The 18951-nt window shown below is 38.0% G+C and overlaps 1 protein-coding gene across 8 annotated transcripts in view; it reads right to left on the bottom strand.

Moving 5' to 3' along the window:
* Positions 1–504: 504 nt before the first annotated feature.
* The window catches only part of LOC113059874 (rho guanine nucleotide exchange factor 1-like), a 41310-nt gene continuing 22863 nt past the window's right edge, over positions 505–18951 (bottom strand). For 2 of the 8 annotated variants that reach the window (XM_026228527.1, XM_026228534.1), the window contains exons 6-33: positions 18849–18891; positions 18654–18759; positions 18305–18445; positions 15848–15877; positions 14912–15029; positions 14746–14797; positions 14408–14440; positions 13673–13846; positions 12660–12801; positions 11628–11639; positions 10234–10389; positions 9043–9233; positions 8806–8952; positions 8578–8660; positions 8320–8445; positions 7695–7809; positions 7177–7277; positions 6017–6091; positions 5845–5920; positions 5556–5723; positions 5390–5477; positions 5134–5250; positions 4952–5010; positions 4209–4352; positions 3999–4109; positions 3657–3829; positions 3419–3508; positions 505–3280 (exon numbers count right to left, since the gene is read on the bottom strand). In XM_026228527.1, the coding sequence (XP_026084312.1) occupies positions 3434–3508; positions 3657–3829; positions 3999–4109; positions 4209–4352; positions 4952–5010; positions 5134–5250; positions 5390–5477; positions 5556–5723; positions 5845–5920; positions 6017–6091; positions 7177–7277; positions 7695–7809; positions 8320–8445; positions 8578–8660; positions 8806–8952; positions 9043–9233; positions 10234–10389; positions 11628–11639; positions 12660–12801; positions 13673–13846; positions 14408–14440; positions 14746–14797; positions 14912–15029; positions 15848–15877; positions 18305–18445; positions 18654–18759; positions 18849–18891 (2856 nt within the window). In that variant the 3' untranslated portion in view covers positions 505–3280; positions 3419–3433. Of the gene's footprint in view, positions 3281–3418; positions 3509–3656; positions 3830–3998; positions 4110–4208; positions 4353–4951; positions 5011–5133; positions 5251–5389; positions 5478–5555; positions 5724–5844; positions 5921–6016; positions 6092–7176; positions 7278–7694; positions 7810–8319; positions 8446–8577; positions 8661–8805; positions 8953–9042; positions 9234–10233; positions 10390–11627; positions 11640–12659; positions 12802–13672; positions 13847–14407; positions 14441–14745; positions 14798–14911; positions 15030–15847; positions 15878–15952; positions 16591–18304; positions 18446–18653; positions 18760–18848; positions 18892–18951 lie in introns of those variants that run through there. The other 6 variants (XM_026228528.1, XM_026228531.1, XM_026228529.1 and 3 more) reach the window with 6 other exon arrangements.

The raw sequence follows: 18951 nt of genomic DNA, 5'->3' as shown, positions 1-18951 counted from the left end.
TTTTGAACAATACTGTATGCTATTCCTTACAGGCTCAGAAACACAAGAAAATTATTAGTTTGAATGGCATTTTCGCTAATAAACCAGCTCCTCAGTAAATGTGCCTTTAAGTGTTTGTCTTCCTGTATCATCTAACCCACCCATTCTTCTATTTCAGTTTGTGGTGAACACACACAAATACAGGGGAAGGACAAAATAATGTGAACTCCTGGAAAATATGCAATATTTCATCATTAATATGCTTAACCAGCATTTGCATTTAAAGTAGCTTCTTACCTTCTTAGAAAAGATTTGTACAACTTTTGAATAGTAAATCTGCCAGTTCTCAAATGTCATCCTTCTCTCCAAAACTGCTACAGTGGATTAATAATATCATGTCAGGGGATTTGTTTGGCCGTCCAGGTTGTATGACAAATGCTAAAAAGGCACAAGTCTTACCCACAATTTATTTTAAACACAACTTATATGATACACAAAACAGAGAATATAGACATAATAACCGGATAAAGATAATTAGATTTTTATTATTCACTGTAACATACAAATGATATTATCCCCATATAAACATTGTTTGTCCAACCGCTGTACATTCTTCTCTATTTTGGATTATGGGGCAAAAAGTTAATGTCAACTGAACGCTGCTGAAAATAAGGACAATAAAAGCTCAAACCATTTCTGATAATTTATTTAAAAATGAAAAAAAAAGTACCTAAATTTCTATGTATCTTACACATAAAATCAAAGCCCAAATACACAGAATAGTCCTTGCATAATCATTTAAATAGACCGACAGTAATGGAATGCCTGCAATGAGTGGACTCCTGTACACAAAATTACATAAAAGACAGTCACGGATTGCAGAGGCTTTAAAAGATCTAACAAAGAGCACTCAGTACTAGGCACTCAGCCATTTTTAAGAACAACAAACGAGTGGAACTGCTATAATTTGGCAGGTCTGGAGCAAAATATCAGATTCATATTTAACACTGAACATCACTAGGAGGAGAGGGCAAGGACACCCATGCCTGTCAGAAATTAAAACAAACCCAATCTGCACAAGGCACCCTATAAATAGATTTAAACAGACAGATATATCACTATATGTATGTGTGACAGATACACATGAAAATATTAAGGAATGAGAGAGAATGACACCACACCCAAAACCCTGTCTTTATCAGCTATCAAGGGTTCAAGGCTCAATTTAAAGTTTCTAATCGAATTTAAACTGAGGTCAGTTCCACATCAAAAAGAAAACTCTTGCCAAAAAGTGAAATTCAGTGAAGCCTTTGTTATAGTTAAGGGTGCACTCTAACTCTCTCAGTCCTTCTTTTATAAAAGGCAATGCATAGTATGCTAATTACATAATTTTCAAAGGCAATGTATAAACCCCCCATTCAAGCAATTGTGAATAAAAGAAATTGTGCAAAAGGAATGTAGGAAAGTGAAGTAGGTAGAACAGATCTTGCACCATGATAGTTTCATTACCAAAATTTGTACATTTTTGCTTGCTACTTCTAAAAGGAAAACAAAAGGTCTCACTGACATGTTCTAGGATCAACACTGCTGACCAGAATGCAAGACCTCGGGCAAACTGTTCTGATAAACCAGTCTGTAAAGCTGAATGAAAGGAAAAGGTAACAAGGCCTTACTGAAATCACAAAGATCAACACAATTACAATGAATATAAATCACAATATGTAACAAACAAGGTAAAATAAATTGCATAATTTGAAAGTAGGTCGAGGGTAAAAAAGACCTGTTGCAGTAGCATCATGAGTACATGAAAATAACTACAGTACTGGTGAAAAACCTACATTTGTGTTCCTGTCTTCAAACTCTGAGATATAATATTTTCATCAACCCCTGCATCTGCCTGATTCTCTGTGCTCTGGTTTCCTAATAAGACCGGGAGAGCAGAAGAGAAAAGTCTGGTCCCTTCAGCTGGAAATCATGGACTGACAATGAGAATCAGGATACTTCTCCATTCCAATATACAGCTGACCTCCCCGTGCAAGGCAAAAGTGTTTACATAGCTTAACTTTGTTCCACTATCATTTCTTTGGTCCTGCTTTGAAAGAAAATTAATCCATAAAATAAAATAAACCGAGAGACATCGTAACAAGCAATTACAGAAAAAACTATATTTTGCAAACTGTAGAGTAATTGTAGTTTAGAACATAATGACAGAAAAACGAAATTATCAGAAATGACTGATAACTTTTACAGACACAGGATTTGCATAGCTCACACAAATAGGCAATGTGTGATGATTATCATAAGATCGGGGTTGATCTACCAAAGTACAACCTGCAACAGCTGCATTCGAGAACGCTGTTCTTTGTGCATGCTTCCCATTATAACAGCACAGAAGCTGGTCATTCAAAATGCTCCGTAATCTGTGCATATTTCCTCACAACCACAATATCTAACCCTGACGTGATCTCTCCACATCAATGCTTGCCTTGTTTTCACTTCAGAGGGGTTAGGCATAAGCAAGCCCACCTTCCTCAAACCTTCTCATTAATTCCTTTGCTCATGCATCAGTTGATCTATCTATCTAATTAGCAATTATTTTCTTATTCACAGAGCAACAGCGGAACTTCTGGTAAGAAGAGGGTAAAAAAACTAAACTAAAGGTCTATACTTATACTCTTCATTTTACAACAATTTGGCCAATGCATGCAACAACAGTTCTACATCTATCCTTTTGAATATCTGTTATTTTAGAAAATGCATGTAATATAGTATGGTATCAATTAATAAGTGATGAGTGAACATCTTGAAATTACCTTATTGAAAACCTAACTGAACTACAGTTTGAGAAGCAGGCTTCATATGCATCAGACTGCATTCTCAAAGATGCAACTACACTTTACTATAAATATAGATAGTCTTTTGGTACTAATTACTTTTGACATGCTTATCTTTGGGTGTGTGTCGGTTTGCACATGTTTCTGTACTGTATGTTACATTGCTTCCACATGTGCACCTAGCATTTAGCTCTGATATCTCTCTAAAGGATGCACATTGCTTTGGCATCTTTTGGCAAGGCTGTCTTTCATACCTCTCAACAGAAACACAAACACTCGTCCAAGGTCAAGGATCACTATAATTTCACAACACCCACTTCATTTCATTTCTCGGTGGCATGGAAAGTGCGGGAGGCCTGCTGACAATCTTCTGAAAGGACAGCTGATAAGATAGAAGAGATAGAGCAGGGAAATTCAGGCAGAATTAGTCAACCAGCGAAGTCTTGAGTCCAGCACATACAGTGATCTGAGGACAAAGAAGACAGATGATAGAAACGGAATTGCTATACTTTCAAAACTAGAGAGTGAATGGTGCTATATAAAACTAAAGACAATACACATTAAAAAAAATATGGTTTTGTGTTTAGTATGTGGTCCTGTACAGCAGGTTGTCAAGTTTCTCAGTTGTAATGCCCACCCTGAAGTGAATATTTAGCAAGAGCTTCTTGCAACTTATAATGTTCCTCCTCAACAGCCTGGGAACAAACACAACATCAGAGATATGCATTAGGTTAATGTCTATTAACTCTCGTCAGAGTATTATTAGACTGTTTGATTAATATCTCTCCTATTCAAGATCTGAAAAAAAATGCTCTTTCACAATTGCATTTGTGTTCTCCTTGCCTGCAATCGCTTCAGTTGCTCCTGAAGAGTCTGCAGTCTCATCTGCACCTCCTCCATGCGTTCCTCAGAAAGCACTAGAGGAGCACTTATCCCTCTCTCCTCTTCTCCTTTATTCCCTCCATCTCCCCCACTCTCTTCTCCTTCAGTTCTTTCTTCTGTGCTGGATTCCTCCACTGAAAAGGGAAAAAAAGGCATTGCGGATTTCGATATCAATCAATCATTTATGACCATTTTCCACATTTCTGAATGGTTTGGTGAGGAGGGAGCCCAGCTGTACTTTATGATTAAATATGAGGTTGAACTTCTTTAGCTTAAAACCTGAAACAATATTGTGTGCATTACCCGAAGACTGACCTCCATCTGCCTCCTGGCTTTCAGGTGCATTTTCCGCAAGAGTCTGAGAGTCATCTGACAGGCTAATACTGCCGACCAATAGCCTCTTCAAATACTTGACTGCGAGAGGTATACAAGCAAAAAAAGATTAAGTACAGCATGAAACTGAATGTATTAACCGTTAGACCTGCATAAAAGGATAAATGCATAAATCATGACCTTCTTCCAAAGCCCCAACAGCAGACTTCTCTAAAGGGATGTGGCTATGGCTGAGCCGGTCAAAGCCATTGGCCACTAGGTAGTCAAAGAGTGAAGAATCAGTTTCTCTACTCTTCTCATCAGTAAGTGTGTCTTTAAATCGCTCTATGGTGAAATAAAGTAACACAGTCACATTAAAATACCATGGTAAAATTACTTGGATAGACTTTACGGGATAGTTCACCAAAAATGAAAATTTCCCCATGATTTACTCAACCTCAAGCCATCCTAGGTGTACAGTATATGACATTCTTAATATACAAAACGAGGATTTGTTAAATAAAATGTCTGAGGATTTCAATATAAGCCAAGAGGACACTGGTTTTCTTTTGCTGTAAACAAAACTTGTTTCTCACGAGACTGGTGAAGGTGTGTATTCGTGCCGTACCAGGCTCACATGGAAATACAACTCTAACCATACTGGCAGTCCTTATAACTATTTGGCCTGTTAGTAAAAAAGTGGCTATATTTAAGAGTGAGTTAAGACAGTTTCGTGGGGGATGCCAGGTGTAAAAAATAAATAAATTAATAAAAAAAAAAATGAAAAAAAAAAATGAACAAAATAAAATAAATGTTAAATCGAATGCCGACCCACCGAACAAACATTCAAATAATCTAATATTCTGATCCCAGCCCTAGTAAATCATGGGGTAATTTTCATTTTTGGGTGAACTATCCCTTTAATATCTATTTCCAAGTCTCACCACTGCGACTTTTCAACAGGTCTCCTCCATTTTCAGTGGGGCTAAGAGGGGGTTGCGAACTGGAGAAAAGAAATGAAAATAATTTGAAAGATTGAAGTCAGCTTTGAACTTGCTAGTTCAACAGCACCTTTAAAAGGACACTAAATTACTCTTAAGGGGATATTTTCCAAAAACACACTCACGGGCTGTATAAAGGTCCAAGGACGCTGTTAGGTATGCTGCTGCTTTGTTTTCTAGTTATCTTATTTCCGTCCCTCTTCTTCATCTCGTCAATCGTAGTCTTAATCACCTCTATCCAACTGGAACAAAACAGACTGTGAGTGTCATATCAAATTACACGTTTTGGTTTTCAATTTTGAAGAGGGATTTCATATCATCTGCCTGCCAGTCTCTCCTGTAAGTGTTAAATATAAATGGCTTTATATGGTTAACACTCACTTTTTCCTCTCCACGATGGACTGAGCCACTAGTTCATAAATCTGTGCTCCACTTTCCCAAGTGAAGATAACGTAGAGGGCCTTCGGGTCTTATGGGAAAAAAGGAAGTAACTGTATATCAAATTCACATTATTCAGAATAAAACATGCTAATTCTCATTCACTCACCAGTGGCCACATCTCTGACGAAAACGGATTCTAGTTTGATGATTGGACTCAGCATCTGTTTGCCTTCCTGAATGGCTATGTTGCTTTTGCTCTGACACTTCAAAACCATCTTATCATCCTGCTTCTGAAGCAAGACTAACAGGTCTGACAGCAAAACACAGTGGACATCTGCAAACACAGCCACACAAAAACAGGTTGAGTTGAGAGGCAGCAGTCTTGATTATAGAAGCAATGAAAGGCAATAACATTTTAGAATTTTCATTCAGGGAAGTGTGTCGAAGGGGCTTACCGATCGCCTTCTCCTTGGTCACCCTCCATGTCAGAGGTCCTTCAAACAGCATTGTTCTGCTGGTCAGATCAATGTTCTGATGAACAGAGAGAAGAGAGGATCGTATCAGTGCCAGAGTGTCTGCATTAGTAACATTAATACTTCACACATGAGACATCAAGATATTTCTCACCTTGTACTCAATGTAGAGGTCATTGCTCGGTTTCAGTCCTGAGGTGTCCAGCCGGCGCTGGTAGTCCTTCAAAATCTGAAGATTGAAGTTGAAGATGGTTGTTGGGAAAATGCATATTAGACTCATATAGGATCGGTGGTATGACCAAATACTTTTATCACAGTATGAACAATTTTAAACAGTATCATACAAAATGCATACAGGTGTTGATCATATAATTAGAATTTCATCAAAAAGTTGATTTCACTAATTCCATTCAAAAAAAAAAACTCTGGGAACCTGATTTCCGAAGGAAATAAAAAAATTTCTTTCATCAGAGAACATTACTTTGGAACACTCAGCAGTAGTCCAGTCCTTTTTGAAACGAGACGCTTCTGATGCTGTCTGTTGTTTGAGAATGGCTTGACACAAGGAATGTGACAGCTAAAATACATCTTGCATACGTCTGTGCGTAGTGGTTCTTGAAGCACTGACTCCAGCTGCAGTCCACTCTTTGTGAGTCTCCCCCACATTTTTGAACAGGTTTTGTTTCACAATCCTCTCCAGGGTGCAGTTATCCCTATTGCTTGTACACTTTTTCTTTTTTACCACATATTTTCCTTCCCTTCACTCCTCTATTAATGTGCTTGGACACAGAGCTCTGTGAACAGCCAGCCTCTTTTGCAATGACCTTTTGTGTCTTGCCCTCCTTGTGCAAGGTGTCAATGGTCGTCTTTTGGACAACTGTCAAGTCAGTAGTCTTCCCCATGATTGTGTAGTCTGCAGTGTAGACCATTTAAAGGCTTTGCAGGTGTTTTGAGTTAATTAGCTGATTAGAGTGTGACACCAGGTGTCTTCAATATTGAACCTTTTCACAATATTCTAATTTTCTGAGATGCTGAATTTGGGATTTTCCTTAGTTGGCAATTATAAATATCAAAATTAAAAGAAATAAACATTTGAAATATATCAGTCTGTGTGTAATGAATGAATATAATATACACGTTTCACTCTTTGAATGGAATTAGTGAAATAAATCAACTTTTTGATGATATTCTAATTATATCACCAGCACCTGTACTTCACAACATGCTGGCATGTAGTAATGCCTGTATACTGCCAGACCACACATCCTTACAGTAAACACTGTTTATATAAAGGAATTTCTACTGAATTCTCACCAGAAGGTTCTCCATGAGTTTAACTTCTTCATTGACATGGTTGAGGATCTTGCGGCAAGATTCTGCTGCTTGATTAATGTTCTCTTTTTCTGTTTTATCATCTGAGAGAAATGCACATTGGTTATACACCCATTTTTGACCAATACATTGCAGTTCTTAATGTTTACTTATTCCTGTGATGGCAAGGCTGATACATTTAGGATCCCTTGATGAGTTCAAAATAACAGCAAATCTTTTGTAACAACATAAAGGTTTTTAAAAGTCTTAAATTCTGACCAATTGAATCATACAAAATTATTATAACTAGCTTTGCAAAATAAAATAATTGACCCCAAAAATTTTTTAACTTTTATTTAATTAAGAAAGTTGATGTGTTAAAACAATTTTGTTTATTTGTAGTATTTTTATTTCATGTGTTATTTACTTTGGTTTTACGTCAATTTGCAATTGTTTAGCAAGTGTTTTGCACTGTTCACACAAATGGTTTTATAGAAAGAAGAAGTATTAGATTTGAAAACCTGTGTTCTTGGCTATGTTTTCTAACAGAAGAGGGTACTTGGTTAGTCTTTGCATCTCTATGGGAATGATATCCTTCAGCTGTAGCCTCCGACACTGTGGCTTACTCTCAGCCTCCTACAACACAAACACAGACATTTTGAAATGCCAAGCCTCCATTTATGTGACTGCCGAACAGTTGCAATAACATGGAAAAGAGTGCCCCTATTATGGATTTTTGAAAATCACCTTTTATGCAATGTGTAACAAAGCTCTGAGTGAATGAAAACATCCTGAAAAATGTTAAATATAAAAGTGCACCATTCATAAAGTTATTTTAAAACAACGTAAAACAAGTGAAACTGATGGGCTCAGTAATGGTGATGGGCATTCTGCATGCAGACCAATCACTACAGACTGTCACCAATCACCAAAGTTTAGTATCATGCAAAGGAGGGGTTTGGAAAAATGAATCATTAAATGAATCGTCTGGGAGTAATTCCGCAAAAAAAAGGGAAAAAATGCATATTTGAACACACTGAAAGTGTTTTGACCTTGCATGGATTTCAACCTGTTGTTGTGGACTCCCAAAATGAAAGTATGTGCCTTTCATTACCCATTATAGGGGCACGTTAAGAGTAAAGTTACCAGAATAAAAGCATTAAAACGGGGATCCTTCTTCTGTCTGGTCTTTATCTGCTCCAGAGCCCATGTCTGGTAGCTACAGAAGCGTGCAGAGAGCTTCTGAAACCACTCTCCCTCTGATCCACTGAACTACAGAGATAAAGACATGTCTATTTGTTTAACCGCTGATATAAGTTCATGTAGTCAAGATGAATGCTGAATGACACTGTGTTGAAAAAAGAACATGAAAATCAAGCCTTTAGCACAATCTAAGCTACTTACCCTGTTGAGAAGTGGCGTGCTTATGATTTTGACAATGTACTCGTCCTCCTGCCGCTGTTTTTTCAGGTTTTCATAGAAAGTATCTAAAAAAAATGGATTTAAGCTATATCAAGGCTGTTTTTGACTATTTAACTTAACTATTTTTTGTATAAATTTTCTGAAGGGCCTTCGTAATCATTAAAACCATGCAGATTTCAGTATAGTAATATATTTGAAGTGGAGACATACAGTGCATCTCTATGATCTCATCGAGGCTGGGGAAGATGGTGGCCAGCTCAGTTGAGCTCATAATCTCATCCCTCTCCAGCGGACGAGAAAACACAGTCTGCAATACACTCAGCATACGGACATGAGCATGCTCTGTCGAAAACAGCTCTGGGAGACACACAGAGAAAAATGTGTTCATCATTGCACCGTGCTACATAGTAGATTCAACAAAATAAGGCACTTGAACCTGTGGATTACCGTTGATGACTTCTTGTCTTTTGATTTCCTTCTTGCTCAGTTTTTTCAAGTCCTCAGGAGAAGCAATGGCTCTCCAGTTGGGCGGGTCCTGCTCGAGCTCCAGGAGACGGGGCTCCATCTCTTCCTGCTGAAGGAAGGGGCCAAAAGCAGGACCAGTCACGAGGCCGTCAGTCAACAACCCACCTTCCGCACTGAGAGACAAATGAAGGGAAAAAATTTAAAGGGGATACATACATGTTAAGCAGTGTAAAAATAGTTAAAGGGTACGTTCATCCAAAAATAAAAATTAAGCCATAAATTACTCACCCTGAAGTCATCCTAAGTGTAGGAGTTATAAAAAAAAAAAGTATTTGATCTTTCAAGCAGTTTGATGCAACTAAGCGGGTGTTGCACTGCATCGGTTCATGAGAAGTTTAATAAAAAGCTCATCCATTAATAAAAAAAAAAATATCCATATTAAAAAAGTCATAGTCACTTTAATCTAGCTTGCGCTCACAGATATAAACGAAGCAGCTCTGGGGGATTGATGTATGAGGTCAGCGTTGTGTATGTGCCACTCAGAAGTGGCGCACGCGGAAATGCAGCGGAGAGATCAAAACAAACGATTTGTAAAGAAGAATGTCAGAGGATTTCAATATAAACCAAGAGGAGACTGGTTTTCCTTTGCTAAAGTAAGGAAACTTTGCTTCCTTTGCTCCTGTTAACAAACGTTGGTTTTCACGAGACTCACCGCAGCACAACGCAGCCTCATACGTCATGCTTCCGGAACTGCTTCCATTTACAACAGTAAACGAAAGCTAGATTAAAGTGTTTGTTATGTTTTGTATATGGATGTTTTTCATATAACAACGCATTGATTCGCTAAATTTTTTAATGGATGCGGTTTTTATTAAACTTCTTAATGACCGGTGCAATGCAACACATGCTGAGTGGCAAACAGCTTGAAAGAACAAATAATTTTTTTTAAATAACTCTGACTGGATTCATATAAAAAAAAGTCATATACACCTAGGTTGACTTGACAAGGTGAGTAATTTATGGGCTAATTTTCAATTTTGAGTGAAATAGCCCTTTAAGGTAGTGATGAATACATTTTCTGAGTTATTGAGAAGCCCGTTGTGCTGCTGTCTCCTGTGGATGGTTTATGTATGAGAGTTTCTAAGTGAGTGTGATGGTTAGTCTTTGCCTTACAAGACTGAATGCTGTGGGGAGGGTGAGAGGGGGAGGGAGGTGGAAGTTGACTGCAGGTCCACGTCGCTACGGGAGCGAGACTTCTTGGCGCGGGTAGAGCCACTACGACGAGAGTGACGGCGCTCCACGCAAAGGCTCTCGCTGCGGCGCACATTCCTAAACACCCAAGAAGGGGGTGGGGGTGGGGGGGGGGTTGAGGAAAGGGAAAAGGTAGAAGAAAAAGAAGAACAAGAAAAGGGAACAAGAATGGAAGTAGGAGGAAAAGGGAAGGAAAAAGAAAAAAACAAAAGGAAAAGGAAGAAGAAGAGAAAGGGAATGAGAGAAGGAAAGACCAGGGAATAAAATAGGGAGAAGAGAAGATGAGAAAGGAGGAAAGAAAGAGGAATAAGAAGCAATGGAAAGAAAAGGAAGGGGTAGAGGAAATATATGGGGAAATAGGAGGTGGAAAATAGTGGATCGAGGACAGAAAGAAAGGAAAAAGCAAACAAAAAATGAAGTGGAAGAAAAGGAAAGGAAAGGGGCAATCAATAAACAATTGAAAACAAAGGAAAGAACATGAATAAAAAGGAAAGGAGAAGAAAAAGAAGGAAAGGAAAAAAGAAAAGAAAGAAAGAAGAAAAATAGAAAGGAAGGAAAGAAGAAGAAAAAGGAAACAAAAGATAAGGCAATTATAAGAAGATAAATAAGAAAAGGAATAAAATGAGAAATTAAATGGGGAAATAAAGAATGAAAAGAGATGAATGTAACAGAAAGGGAACAGGACAGGAAATGAAATGGGTAATCAAGTGGCAGAAATGTGGAAGGGACATTGGATGACAGTGAGGTTAAAGACCACAGACCAAAGGTAACATGAACAGATGATAGAAACAGAAAATTGAACAGTGATTAAGAAAAAACAGTAAGTGAAATGTGAAGACAAATAATGTCTAAACCAAAAGATATGATGTTTTTAGCACTAGTTCACCAGGGAGATTCATCCAGCCCCATCAGTTCAAAGACCCTTCTGGGATCCACATTAACAAACATCTCTGATCTTTCTAATGTTTCATTTACAGCATATCAGTGCATTTAAACACCTTAATTATACTAGTATAAACACCATCAGCTAATAAGTGGGCTCCATTCGTGCAAAGCGTACCAAAAAGCAGATACTTCTGCCCCAATCCCTAAAGCCCCTAAACCAGAGAAGAACCATACTTAGCCATGCAGTGAGTTTGAGTGTCTATGTGAGTCTAAATATAAATCTAAAGCTTAAAAACCATGTCATTCATTGTACAATGTTTTCTACTATATGAATAATAATACTTAATATAATTTATTTTTAATAAGAGAATGTGTGCATCAGTAGCAGTTGAGGCTGGCAGAAAATCCCAGAGACAACCATGCAGACCCACCTTGTCTTCTTTCTGTAAAAACATAGGTCGAACGAACAGTTACAGAATAACCAACAACAAACCGTTTATTAACAAACACCCAACCAAAATGTCCAACTATTACCTCAACGCTTCCCTAAACAAAATCTCAAGGCCGGCAACAAAGCGAGACAGAGCGCACAACAACGGACAACAGCAACGAACAATGCCCCCACATGAAGGACAGTTACGCCAGCAAATGCAAAGCTAATCCAGTTACAGTAGTTTTGTCATATATTGTAAACAGTAAGGTAAAGAAGCTTCATTAAGTTTCTAAGTCAAGTTAATGTTTGAAATCCAGAATGTTGCAGTTTCAATTCCCACAAGTTAATTTCACCATTGTACCAAACTGCAGAACATCAGGTTGCTCCATCAAAATATATGTGCACTGTAAGTCACGTTTGATGACAGCATCTGCTAAATATATACCTACTAACTGAAGAAGCAAAAACACAGCCTTTCAAATAGTTGGGCAGTCACAATATTTGCTAAAATTCAGACAGAATCTGCTTATTTTGAGGCCTTGGCGCAACATTGCGGGACATAGCGCTGACTGGATGCGAAGAAAGACTGCGGCATGGGTAAACTGTATACTGAAAGCTAACAAAAATGACTGACATTGCAAAACATCAGGTGGGACAAGGATCAAACATACAGGTAAAAAAAAAAAAAACATTGAAGGAAGCAAAATGCAGAGGAAAAAAAATGAAAGTGGGAAGAAAGGGAGTTACGATAGGAGGGGAAAGGGAGGGAGGCATGTATGCGCGGTAAGGGAATGTCTTGGTGTTTGTCGTCCTTAAGGAGGGTAGCAAATATTGCGGGCAGCAGCAGGAGCAGCAGCACAGGAGGGACACAGCACACTCCCCGAGACAAAGCAGGCAGGGAGTTTTTCCACCCTTCTTTAGTTATGTCACAGAAAATAAGACTGTAAATACTTCTGTACAATTTAAAAAGTATGCTAGCCGTTTCTCTTTTTTTTTTAACTGCTTTCCATTCCTGATCCTACTTTCTCACCTGCTACTGTCCTGACTGTCATCTGGAGGGACATCAATGACAGAGGGAGATTCACAGATAGAGAGACCCCCACCAGTGCTGACAGGAGATGCATCTCCCACCTCTGAGACTGTTCTGGGGTCTGACCGATTGATGTTAACACCTACAGGAGGAAAGAGACAACATTTCTGCGTATTAAACAATAGGGGGACATTCAATAATATCAAAGCGCACTTATAACATTATTTATTTGTATGCATTGTTTCACACTGCATAGGTATTACAATATATTGCTTCCAGTTATCAGCTGATATTATAGATTTACAAAAAATATTATTGCCATCAGCTAATATTAGAAATTTAATTGAACCAGAGTTGTAATCGTTAACTGACACTAAAACTATGAAACTAATTTTCATTCATTAAATAAAGTAAAAAAATATATATATTACATGAAAACCTAGACAAAAAGTAGACATGTTGTCTTGTTAGCTAACTGAAATAAGTTTACGGTGAAGCACTGAAATTGCTAACTGGAAAAAAAATATATAAATATTATTAAAATAATACTAATTTGCGCACAGTAATTTTTACATTTAGATTACCTGCTATCTAACGCTCACAAAATTGTTAAATCATTAAAAACATTAACTATGCAATAATAAAGATCAATTGTAATATTTAGCAAATCTCAAAATGATTTTCACTTACAGTACATTATAATGCATTTTTTCTTGCACATAAATTTTAGTTAGCATTTTATTTTATTAGATTTTTTTTTTACAAAATATTACAGAATTTGGATGTCAGCCAGTTATTGGTTATCAGCCTTAACATGAAAATAATTATTGGTTTGGCTGTATCGGCCATACTTTTAATATCCGTGCACCCCGATTAAGTATGGTGGCAGTGCAGCTTTGTATAAATTACTTTCATTCCCCTTTATATTTCCAGAAGTTACCATGTTAGTCGATTTCATACATGTCCAATGAGCTTAAATCTAAAACGCATAAGCGGAATTTTCCGACCCTTACCCGTGTCAGCCTGAGAGTCAGGACTAGGAGTCACACTGACGCTGACGGTCATCTCTTCACTGCTCTCCGAGCCATGCACACTCCCTGACCCTGCAACACCAGGTTTCCGCACTAAAGTGCCACCATCACTTACGGACACTCGATGAGGTGGGACGGTTTGTTTGATTTGCTTTACTAGACCAAGAGAATGTAAGAGAAAAGAGAGCGATATGAGGAAGGGTCAAAAGACTGACAGATGCTTGTGTGATCATTGTGTGGTTTCTAACAAGAAGATGTGACAGATGGACAACTAGATGAAAGAGGAAATCAGGAGTTTGATCCAACAGTGTTAGTAATTCATTGAAAGGGTGCTTCAAAGGTCCAACAAGTCCATAAATCTTAAGAAAAAGGGGACCCAAACATAAACAAACACCACACACAAAAACAGCGCAAAGTATAATCTGAAATCTGTTTGTGAATACATCAAATGCGGTGTATTGAAACACTAAATCATGAAAAGATTCGTAAGCAAGCATTAAAATAAAATAAAAACTACTTTTTGAAAACATTATCACAATCAAAGCCACCTCAACCAAAAAATCTAATCAGATTTGCTAAACAGATGGACAAGGAAACCAAAACAAAAGACAGACCCATGTGTTTGAAGTGGAACATGCAAACATGCATTAGATTTGATTAGTAAGGGAATGTACCAACTAAGAGGAAAAGATCTACACAAAGCACAAACCATAATACCTTCAAAGTCCAATTTAGATTGCTTACCATCATCTGCAAGAGGAAAACATAGCAACATAAACAAGTTCCTTTAAATTCTACATCAATCTTTGATCTTGCAGGCATTTCAATAAATATATGATGAATGTTTCTCATACTATAAGCTAGATAAGCGCCTTCTGGTTTCTGTGTACATTGGTCTCAATGATCTTAACAGGTGTTATGGGTAATTAGTGTAAATGGTTGAATGCAAATCGATGTGCACAGTGAAATAATGCAGGTTTGGTCAATGAGCGTGTGATGCAAGTAGGGCGTGTGTTCTGAGGGAGAGCGATGAAGAGATTGTACTGAGTACGTACGGGTGAATGGAGACGGTCTGATTATTTTGTTTGGTCTGTTGGCTCCCCATGGCTGTTTAACAGAAAAATAAACAATACTATTAGACAAGATAACACAAATTCAGATCATTAAGTGAAAATCAGAGGAATTAAGTTGTATGCTGAACTATGGAGCATATCATCTAACCTTCAGGACAGAAGGGACAGAGGGCCGCCATCCCGACTTTGTCTTCTTGTTGTCAAGTGCTCTGGTCTTGACGCCAAGGTGCTTCATATAAAGGGCTACTGCTCCAAAGATGCAGTTACTAAAGGAATTAATGAACAGAAATGGTTACATAGAATAGTGAAATTTGGGGGGAAAACATGCTTTAATGAATGCTACACAGTTGCAGTGAGACACGGTGTGTGTACAGAGGTATTTTCCTTCTGCATGTACTGATAAAGTGCAACTGATGCCATGCGATCTGCGACTAGTCAGTGCAGTCCCCTAGTGTACTATCAAATTGTCCAAGTACCTCAGAGGGACTCTTAAATTGGCATCAAGCCATTTCCTTCACTTTAAAAGAGCAGCAGAATCTCCAGTGAAGGAGAGAAAGAGAAGATGGAGAGGGAGGAGGACTGGAAAGAGGAGAGATAGAAGTCTGGAGGAGGAGATTGTGCACATGTGTATGTCCATTGTCTCATGCACACATGGATTAAGTGATACAGCTGTGCATGACAAAATGATCAAATGCAACAGCTGCAAGCATCCACTAACAGCCTTTCTCACAAACACATTGTTCACCATCCAACGTCAGCTTGGAGTTCTTTTCATAATACATGCTTACACTGCATTTCTTAGCAAAATGTAACCAACCAAACAATATAAACTGGAATGACTGATAACTTCATGAAAACAAAATTTTATAATGAAAAGATGAGATTACAACTACATAAAAGTAAATAAATACAACTACATTAAAGTGACTGTTTAATGACTTTAATGATATATATAGAAACCAAACAAAATGTTACAAAGAAAAAACACACCAATTTCAATGTCACCATGATCACGTAGAAAAAGATTCTATCTGCTGCAGCATTTGCACTTAAGAAAAAAAGATAAAGAAAAAAGACAACTCACCTTTTGTCCTTGTCTGGAACAATTGAGGGGCTGCAAAAAGCAAAAGCAAAATAAATTACAGACATATTAAAGGAAAAATGCAGCATGCTGATCTAAAGGACTCACCGCTTAAAGTTAAGTAACATGTTTTCTTCCTCGTTCTCTACCGGTTTTTAACTCTGTTTTAGGACGGGGGAATCTGAAGTGTTCAAGCTTTTCCCGACTCAAAATGACAGTAACTGTTGTATTGTTTGTAGAATTCAAACTAATGTACATATTCTGTCACTTGCAAATGAAAAAAAGAACAAAGATGATGGTGGTGAATCAAATATGGGACTCCAGGCAAATTTTGAAAGACAAAACAATGCACTGAAACGACCTCTTGCGAACCTAGTTGTCTGATCTACAGTACACTATCTTCTCAAACTGCAAAAACTATGATGTTCTATGTTCATGTCCAGAAGCAAGTGAAGCGCTCCAGCAGTGGAACTTGCTATTTAACTGTGTTTTTGCCTGATGCAACCGACTTGCAAGAACATGGAAATAAGTCACTTATGTTTTCCTATGATAATGAAAAAGGAGGAGTGTAATAAGGAATCCCCAGCGTCTGGCCAGTCAAAAACCTTGATCCTCCTCTCAGATTAAGAGTGCAGCCAATGAGCGTCTGCAAGTGAGGTCATTGCTGTTGTACTGATGGAGGATACTGAATGAGGGAAAAAAAACTGCGAGAAAGCGGATAGCATTTCGGAAAACAGAGGGCAATTGTGTGAGTGCATATGAAGACTGAATACCCATATTAAGACCACTTAGGCGTCAAAAGAATCTGTGTGAAGTCTCTGAGGACGCATTATGTCTCTAATTATGTCAGACACAATGTTTTACATGCATTTCTTTGGCAATGCAGTCTCTCTCTCTCTCTCTCTCTCTCTCTCTCTCTATATATATATATATATATATAAATATATATTTTTTTTAACAACATCACTTTAGCCTGATGGATCTAGCATATATTAACTATCTTGTCTCACTACAAACCAGCTTTTGTTTCTTGCTCTCTCTTCTTCTCTCTGCCGGCCTCAAACCTGACCCCTGCCTCATCCCCCTTTCCATCATTCTCTCTAGCAGAGAGCCAGAGATCAGAGATCCCTGCCAGCGTGGCACTTCTGACTCCATCCTCTCTCTACCACTTCCTCTCTCTTTGCCACCATTTCTTTCTTCGAGATGAATAGGACAGACTTCAAGTTCTAACATGGTGTGTTTTTAATAGAATGAAAGTGTGGGCCTATGCAGAGCATCCAAACCTCCACGACTGCTGAGCACTAAAACAAATCAAATGTTGATAAAAAGACTGCAAATTTATGCAATATAATGCATTTAATAATTTCATTACATTATAACAGTATGAAAACAACAACAAAGGGATGGCTAAATATCCAAACTGACCAATACATTCCTTAAACAAAATCTCTATTTTTGGCAGATAATCATTATGGTATATAATATACTGTGCATCCCTACTTAATAAGACTAGGAACACAACACACAAGTTATATACACCACACTTGTTGTTGTTTTGTTTTATTTGTACTTTTTGTTCTGGGAAAAGAGCAGCCTTGTCATTGTACTAAATATCTCCTATATATTTGTGTTTCAAGAAAGACAGAACAATTATTTTGGTTTTAAACCATATGCATTTTAGGTAAACAACCATTTTACTTTTGCCTTACGTTTTCCAAAGGTGACTGAACTTCATCAGTTTAAGCAAAAAAGCGCCATCTTCAACAAAAGCACAATTTTAAAGGCAAGAATGAAACTTTAATGGATATACATCAGCTGATCCTCAGAGTTAATTAAACTGCATATAAAGCACAACAGAGAGTGGAGTGAATTCTGATACTGCTATTATAGAAATCACTGCAAGGGGTCAAACAGCCCAGCAGCAGGAAGATCCTGAGCAGTATGACACATTCAATAGGCATCACTTAGCAGCCGGTGAGTGAATATCGACAGAGACTCAGGGGTTCTGATCCGCTGTGAATGCAGATTTGACAATAGCTGTATTCTGTCTAGGTGAATCGAGAGGGAGAAGCATTTGTGATCCTCTTCCCCACTGCACAGATGGTGTTTGACTCAGCAGGGCACCACAAAAATCACACAGCAGACAGTGAGAAACAGACTCAGATTAAAGGTTTGGCACTGCGGAAGGCAGCAAAAGGCAAAGGTCTGGCACTGTGTTTCAGACAAGACCAGATCACCTGCTGGTTCTCTTACATCCATGACATGAGAGTCAAAGAGAAAACAGACTCCCTGTAACCGCACCATAACTAGGGATGCATTGATACCGATTCCAATACAAAATGTATAAACTATAAATTAATCTGTTAAATAGGATAATATCAGTAATAAGAAAAATATTATTTGTCAAATGAATGTGAGCGTGTGTGCGCGTGTAAACTTTCTTAGAATAATAGTTCTTACTTGGCCTCAAACATCTTTTCCAGCAAGGTCTCAGCTACTGCCTTTTCCTTCATGTCCTTAGGGATGCGGTCGGTTGGACGATGGGATTCCACATCAATTAGTTCACGCTCATTGGGAGTCATTCCCATCATCCTCTTCTGCCTAATGCGGGAAACATGTACAGATAGACAGGTATGGTAATCGAGCACCAGGGATAGATGAGTACTTGTTAACAGGGCCTGACATATAGCTTTTTCAAGACTTTCCGAAAATGTAATCTTATATATGTAAAGATAATGTGCATTGTGAATGCAAAGTGCTCCAGGTCCACTTTATTTTGGAATACACTTGCGGGCCTCGTGACTCTCACCTGAAGTCGTCCAGCTGCCGCAGTATCTCTGGACACTGCTGGTACTGTATTTCATTAGCAAAGCGCTTTTGTTGTTCTTCGCTAATCATTTCTGGACGCGTGCGATCTGAAGGACCACAGTGAGAGGGATGAATGGATTTTAATGTTAGTATGGTAAAAACACAATATTAAGTGCAGTGATCTGATTTCACTCACCCAGTTCAGAGGCTATGTTATTTGGCACAGATACTTTAAGAATCTGGAAGAGATAATTATAAAAAAAAATTACAGTTAGATTTGATTTCAAATAAGTATGGAG

Source organism: Carassius auratus, chromosome 41, assembly GCF_003368295.1.
Source record: "Carassius auratus strain Wakin chromosome 41, ASM336829v1, whole genome shotgun sequence".
Lineage (NCBI taxonomy): Eukaryota > Metazoa > Chordata > Actinopteri > Cypriniformes > Cyprinidae > Carassius > Carassius auratus.
Note: the sequence above shows the minus strand (reverse complement) of the source record. Positions and strands in the feature narration are given on the sequence as shown.